At 47.9% G+C, this 7438-nt stretch overlaps 1 protein-coding gene across 4 annotated transcripts in view; it reads left to right on the top strand.

Annotated features, from left to right (window-relative positions):
* Nucleotides 1-914: 914 nt before the first annotated feature.
* The window catches only part of SEC14L5 (SEC14 like lipid binding 5), a 41669-nt gene continuing 35145 nt past the window's right edge, over nucleotides 915-7438 (top strand). Inside the window, exons 1-3 of one of the 4 annotated variants that reach the window (XM_075105922.1) lie at nucleotides 929-1046; nucleotides 4479-4582; nucleotides 6506-6581. In XM_075105922.1, coding sequence (XP_074962023.1) covers nucleotides 6519-6581 — 63 coding nt within the window. In that variant the 5' untranslated portion in view covers nucleotides 929-1046; nucleotides 4479-4582; nucleotides 6506-6518. Of the gene's footprint in view, nucleotides 1047-4478; nucleotides 4583-5234; nucleotides 5351-6505; nucleotides 6582-7438 lie in introns of those variants that run through there. The other 3 variants (XM_075105926.1, XM_075105923.1, XM_075105925.1) reach the window with 3 other exon arrangements.

Here is a 7438-nt window from a genome sequence, read left to right as displayed (position 1 = left end):
CTTGACTGAGCATCCTCTTCTTCCATTGGTCTGTATCTTCTCTCCCTAAGTTTAAAGCTACAGTGTGATTTTAATTCACTGCGCATGCTTAAAAGGAGGTTGGGGGTGGCTAGTCCTTTTGTCCCTCAATTGAGTCGGTGGTCGCAATCTCCCCCACTGGAATTACCTTTCCCCCAGTTCCTGTGACTTTCGCTGCCGTCATTGTTTCATGGTTGAGGCATCCCTCGCTCTTCCTTGGGGGAGAGGGTTTCTTTCTGTTATTGGTCCTTGAAGTTTCTCAGCTAGTGGACCTTGAATTCCTTTCACAAGTTGGCTCATTGAGTCATTTGTATTTCTTAGGATGTGGATTGAGGTTAATAATGGCTCAAGCTGCAAGTTTAACCCTTTAGTTATTGACAACGAGGCGAGTAGGTATCTCAGCTCTTCTCCGTGACAAACAGGTGTTGTCCTTGCTTAGAAGTTGTGGCTCTGCCTCCTCCAGCCCAGGCCCTGAGTGGGTTCCTCCTCCTGGAGGGTTGATGCCAGTCAGGGAAGCTCAGCCTGCAGGCTGGGATGGGCTCACGTCCATGCACACCCCCTCTTTTAAGGCAGAGAACAGTTGTTAAGGTAAAGCCTTCTACAGATTATGAGTTACCCCGGTTTGGCCTGCTGTGCCAGGCCCCTGGCAGCAACCTAACGGACAGGCAGCAGGAAACCCTGCAGTAAAACCCGTGGTAAAACCCCGCCTAGCGGGGACCAGCCCTGCTTTGCCGGGGCCGCGCCTCCGCCCCGCGCAGTGGAATGGCGGCGGGCGGTGCACGTGCGGCGGGGCGGGGCCATCGCCCCCCGCGCCCCGCCCACTCCGCAGCACAATGGACAGCGCTCGCGGCGCGGCGCGGCGTGGGGCGGGGCCGGGCCCGGCCGGCGGCGGGGTGGGGCCGCCGCGCGCGGCGGTTGAAGCGGGGCGTGGAGCCGGCGGCGCGGCGCGGCGTAGCGACAGCGCGACCGGGGCCCGGTCGGAGCCGCTGCGCTCGGTATGGGCCCGGCCGGGCTCCGCCGAGCCCTCGGTGAGGAGGCGTGGGGCGGGCGGGACCCAGCCAGCCAGCCAGCCAGCCAGCCAGCCGGCTGTACTGGGCTCCCCCTCTTTTCTCCGGGGTCCCTCGGGGCGGGCGAAGGAGGGGGCGCGGGGCTCCTCCCGGCGCGGCGGGCGGAGGGGCCGCTCCTTCGCGGAGCGGGGGGTACCGGTGGGTGCGTGTGTGTGTGCTGGGGGGTGCCGGGAGCCGTTATCCGTGCGGCTAGGCGCAGCTGAGAGGGACGTTTTAGTCATAATCCTGCGGGGATTAGGGCGGGAGCGGGTGAAAACCCGGGCGGCAGTGAGCGGCAGGCTCAAGCTCATTGAGGATCGCTTCAGATTGACTTAAAAAAAACCCAACAAACCTCAACGGTTCTAAACTTTGCTGATTTCTGTCCTGCTTAGAGGAAGTTGGATAAACGTTTGGTCTCCTCTTGCTGAAGGCTGGTGGTGAGTTTGCTTCAGAGCGGGCTTGCCTGTGAATGCGAGGGGGCAGCAAAGGGACCCCAGCTCCTTTTGGGGCAAGTGACAGCCTGGCTGCTGGTGTCACTCCACAGAGCGTGGCACTCTGTCTGCTGAGCTCTGTCTGGGCCTTTAAGTTTAAAAAATAAATTAAAAAAAGACACCAAAAAACCCCAGCCCTGAAGTGCTTGTAAACTCAAAGGCTGACCCTGCGTAAGTTGCTACTAAATGTATTGATGTGTTTGGGTTAGCTTGTATATAAAAACCCCACTGACTTTAGGGCAGGGTTAAACCAAGCATGTGCTGTTCTCTGGGTCACTTGGCTTAACTCCCTCAAGTAGTAAAATTGCCTTGCAGACAGTGAGAACGGGGTTGTGCTGACAGCACCTCTTGTCTGGTGGGGCTAATGAGCGTGCTGGTGTACCCCATGCCTGTGCTTGGGGAAAATATGACGCAAACTTTCCTCAGGGCAAGGTGAAACAGTTCTATGCTGGCACTTTGTTGCACTGTCAAGGGACCTGGTGACTGGACTTACTCTTGTTGTAGGTGTTAAACTGAAGCATGTCTCAATTTTTAAACTGAATTTGACTACTGAACTACTGACTGTAGTGTTGATGGATGAAATGGCGTAGTATGGCTTCCTATGGAGTAGTAAGGTGTGGAATGAGGAGCTTTGCTTCAAGAAAGCTTATCTAGTGCTGCAGGTTGGCAGGTACCAGGGATTTAGTATGTAGCTGTGCATAGAAGGTCAATGGTGGCTCTTTGAGAAAATTAATTTATGAGATGAAGGTGTAGAAGTATTAAGGCATGAAGCTTATTTTGATGTATACATGGAAGACACTGCTATCTTTACAAGGCTTTGAGAGCAGAATGCTGTACCCTGTTCCTTTTTCTTCCCCTCTCAGCCAAAGAGACTGTTCCTTATTGTGTTGTAAAGAGTGTGTGAACGTTCTGTGAATGTTTGTGTTGCTTGCCTTTGATTGTAAAGTGCAGAGGGACTCCAAGCATCTCTGCAAGGTATAGAGAGTGGTGGCCCGGCTCTGCAGCAGCGTGCTGGCTTGCAGCCCTCGCACTGCTTCGCCCCTGCACCGTAGGTGTTTCTCCAGGGGTAAGATGAAGTCCTGCCTGAGGAGATGTATGCCTCTAAAAGATAGTAATGGCTTATGCTGGCACCGCTCCCCTCTGAGCCTTCCTTATATGAAACTATGAAAGGCTTTTTTTCAAGATCTTATGTGAAAGAGCTCTAACAAATATCCCATGGCTTGGTACCATCTTATTATTACATGTGTAAAGCATCAGCTACTGTATCCACATCTACCTAAGCAAAAGGCATTTCAGGCAGAGGAAATGTCACACACTTCTTTCTCTACCTTACTCTAGAAGGGGGGAGGAAAGACTACAGCCCTGCAGAATCCCCCTTTTTCTAACTAGAAATATCAACTCAGCTGGGTGCCACAGCTGGCTTTCACATGTTGTAATAGTATTTGAGGAAGTCTGGAGTTCTGCTGTTTTCAGCAGTTCTTTATCAAAAACAAAACAAAACAAAATTCTCAGTTCTCTTCCAGCTAGAAAGAAGCCACCACAGGTGAGAGAAGTTAATAAAGTCACTTGCTGCCCAGTTCCACCATCCAACAGGCAGCTCTAATGTGGAAAGAGTTGCATGAGTTCATACTAGCCTGGATGTGAAGCAGGGCTTGGGGGCTTCCATTCAGGCCTTTATGTATATTTAATATATAAACTTAATTTCTGATTTCCAACCATCTGGCTGTATTCTGTCAAGTAAGCCTTTCCTACAAGTAGTAGACTAAAAAGTTGAGCATGTGGGAAATTGTGTAGGTACATAGTGGATGATTCTAAACACAATGGAAAGATATAGTTAACATCACTGCCTCTCTTCCCTTTGCTGTGTGTGTAGTGATGTGCATTCCTCATGGGAGCTCTCCCAGTCTTCCAGCTTGGCTAATGTGTAGTGGTAGCTTTGCATGCTGTATGTATGCCACTTCTTGTTAAGAATTTGTCATTTCTCTGGAATGCTACTGAAGTTACAGCAGGGAAATAAGAGTGCTATCAGGGGTTCACATCCTTCCATTTCATGCCCCCTTCCATGCCCTCCTTCCCCTGGTACAGTGCCAGTGGGTATATCTCAAGCTTATAATTAACTCTCTGCCTTTGAGGGTTTGGTTCATCTGTGAAGTGCTGTATGGGCTGTAGCAAAAGGCAGTACACAGGCCAGCTGGACTCTGCAGGGAGCTGCAGGCCGTTGAGTCTCTGTGCTGTTGGCACTGCTGTCAGTGTGTCATGGGATGCTTTACGAAATGTAGCTGCTGCTGTTTCCTCTGTTCAGGTGTGTGATAATTGAAACACTTTAATATCTAATTGGGATGGTTAAGGCAATTATTAGCTAGGTATGTTGCTTCAATGCACTGATGGCTCCAGCCTCTCTGAATTTTTGTGAACTGCACTGGGCTTGGCCAGCTGAAATGGTGTTACCCAGTGGATGGCTGTGGGTCTGTCTCTAGCTGTGGATTGGGGTTTCTAAGTGATCAAGCTGCAGTTTAGTGAGTCACTGCTCTTCAGCTGAGCTGTTTCCTAATGTGTGCTTTTAGCCAGATGCAAATATGAAGTAGAGCAGGTAGCCTGGGCCACTGTGGAGGCTGAAGTGGTATGCTGGATGTCTAAGAAGCAGACATATTCTGTAGTTGTGGAGTTTCTTTCTGGTTTTCTTTATGAAGTGGTTGAATCTAACTGTTTATAATTTGAGTGGAATACATGACATGACTTTAAAAACATGATTGTCTTTTTGATTCTAAAGCCCTGTGAGGATGCATGTCTTTAGCTAACGTGGCCCAGCCGCCCAGTGGTAACACCTGAAAATCTTATGTCATCATCAGTGCTAATCCTCTCTCTGTATCTGTGTGCACTGGGTTGCACCTTTGACTGCCTCTTCTGATTTTTCTTTTTCCAGGAGTTATAGCTGGAGTCCCTCTTGCTTTGAGAAGCAGAATGATTGTCTTGCAGCTCTGTTTTGAGGAGAGGGCATAGAAGGTCTGCCACCATACTTTCCCCAAGGTATGAAAGGTTTCTAGGGCAGGTGTGAGTTATCAGCTGTCTTTCTTCCACAGCTTCCCATGCATGTAATAGTCACAGGCTCTTTTTCTCAAACATCCCCCAACTAGGCAAATACAGGGCAGTAAACCTGTGGCAACAGGGTATTGCAGCTGCTAGGGAGCAACAGACCTGTCCAAGCAGCATGCCTAAGGCTGTTGAGCTACAGCTTGTGCCGCCTTGTCATACTGTTGCTGGTGACGTTATTTCTGGGCTGTGGGTGATTCTAGACTGAGTGGCCTGTCCTGAGACTTCCTCCTGTGGAAGTCCCTGACCCCCTCCTACAGAGGTGCAGGAATTCCTGGTTTAGCAAACGAGGTCAGAACAGGGAGCAAGATCACAGCTAAATAAATTTAACAAGGCTTCTCTTGCTATATTTGCACTTACTCAGAAGGTTCCCACACAGCCTAGGTATTGCGCTTGCATAATCATATTACAGCGTTGCGTTACAAGGTGCCCTGCGTCTCTTGGCTCGGGTATCTGATACATGATAGCAGCCTAGGCTTCCTGGGTGTTTGCTTGCCTCTGCACCACTCACTTCAGTTTGAGTTGGATGCTCTGCTGATGTATTCTCTCCGCATTTACCTGTTCTGTGTGGACTGGCTTTTTAGTACCAGTAAGATTCCTAGAGACCCAGCAAGTCCTGAATGTTGCTCCTTGGGTAACGTGATCCTCTGCAGAGGAGCTGTCTGATTGTGAGACACTACTTCTACAAACATTCCCTGTTCTCAGGTACTCAAACTTTTAAAAGTCGCTTTTCCCCTCTCTCTTGCTTAGATTGTACTGTGTAATGGTATTTTGCAGCAGTCTGTCTGAGGGAGAAAATTGCTGTTTGCCTTTTAATTCCTGTTTCGCCTCAATTTTTGGGCTTAAAATGTCAGGGATAAGTTGTCTTAATGCTCTAACTGAGTTCAGTGCTACACTGCGTCATGTTGCCAAGGGCTGTGTCTGCTCAGTGGTGGAATCTGAGTGGGGTGGAATCAGCATAGTGTCTCAAAACAGCTGTCCAGTCTTTTGTGTTTCTGATGTTTGTAGATGGTATTAATGGGAGTGATATAAAGGAACCAAAAGGAATTGCAGAAAGAAACCTTTAAAAAGAAGGTTATTAGGCTGATGTACTTCCTTGGGATGCTGGTTATTGATGCATGTTTGAGGGTTAAAACCCCAGCGAGAGTATGAGGGAAGAATCCTGATGAGAACAGTGAGAGGTGGCTAGGAGAAATGAAATGCTGAGAACTGAATTGTTTCCACTGCATGCAGTTATTTCCTTAGTTCAGCTGGAAGCAGTGGGCATCCAGTCAGTGGGATGTGATTGCTAGCTTAGCATCAGGCATGTTCTTTAAGCGTACTGATTCTTTTTCCTTTGTTTTAGTGGGTTAAAACAGCTGAATGCTACTTTGCACAAAAAGCATTTAAAACACCAAGGTATGGGAAGCTGTGGAAGCTTTCAACAAGGGGGATTTTGCATAATGATTACAAATGTAATGCAGAAAAGGGGGGTGGGGGGAAGAATCACCATTTAAGCTTTGCAAGACTCCTTTGACAAGCTCCTCCAGAGTACAGTTGATTCTGGCTTCACGTGTCTGATTTGTGCCTTAATTATTGCGAGTTTTGTCGGAGCTCTAAGTTGAGTTTACTGCAGGAGTGTTGGGAAGCAGCAAAGGATGCTACCGTGTGCACTGGGCTAGGACTGCAGAGACCTGCCTTTTGTTCTGTCTCTGCCACTGACTCGCTAAGCGATGCTGGGCAAGAGATCCTACATAATGTCTCCTCTTGCTTTGTGAGAAAGAGTTAAGGCTTCTGGTAAGGTCTGAAAATTGCTAAAATGTATTATGGAGTTTGGTGTAAAATTGGATCTAAAATTCTCCCAATTTCTTTCTATTACAGGTGTGTAGTAAAAATGGTGCAGAAATACCAGTCCCCAGTTCGAGTCTACAAATATCCTTTTGAGCTCGTCATGGCAGTGAGTAATACTCAGCACTTTTACTTTTCCGGCTGCTAAGGCCTGCAGCCTCAGGCCAGTGGGAGGTGGGAGGCTGCGGTTTTGGCTAGCATGTCTTTGACAATCTTATGGGTACGTTGTGGGAACAGAGGTTTAGCTCTCATCATCTTTTTGTCCTTTCTTCAGTTTTCCATAAAAAATAAGAATCAACATCTCAGTATTTCAAGAGAGGCAGTTTAGTCATTAGAGGGGGAAAAAAACCTAACAAAACCGACCCTCCTGTAATTAATCTTTCACAAGGAAGGACAAAATTGTGACATTCAGGTAGGCAGGGCCAGTCTGTGGCCAGACACCGTCTCTGCCTTATCGCCAAATGCCATTCAGTTTAGAATCTCTTTAGGTCTGATCCCAGTCAGTATTGTAGGATGTATGTGTCTAGAATTCGATTCTAAATCATACTGAGCTTTTTGGTTAAAACCTGGACATCTGGAAAAATTCTTCTGTGTCATTCTTCCCTGTTCACCCTGTTATTGAAATGTTTGGAGATCTCTCCAAATTTTGTGATATCCATAAGGGGCTTGATTGAGGGCTGTAATTGAAGTTCATTTGTTAATGATACAGATGCTGCTAATGTGACTGTGGCAGCTTCCTTAGAGTTTAAAGGTATTTGTGATATTCTGGACTTTGTCACTGCTCTTCAAGGTCTGACTCAAATATCCTTCTGAAAGGTTTGCTGTTTGCATTTCAAGGGCAGCACTGAGCATTTGGGCATTTATATGAGATGCTTGCTTATAGACTCTTGCAAGGCTTTGCTTTGTAATCTGTTGGGCATTTCAGTCTGCTCTAGGGATTCCCAGGACTTGGTATTTGCCACTTTT

Source organism: Phalacrocorax aristotelis, chromosome 10 (assembly GCF_949628215.1).
Source record: "Phalacrocorax aristotelis chromosome 10, bGulAri2.1, whole genome shotgun sequence".
NCBI lineage: Eukaryota > Metazoa > Chordata > Aves > Suliformes > Phalacrocoracidae > Phalacrocorax > Phalacrocorax aristotelis.
Note: the sequence above shows the minus strand (reverse complement) of the source record. Positions and strands in the feature narration are given on the sequence as shown.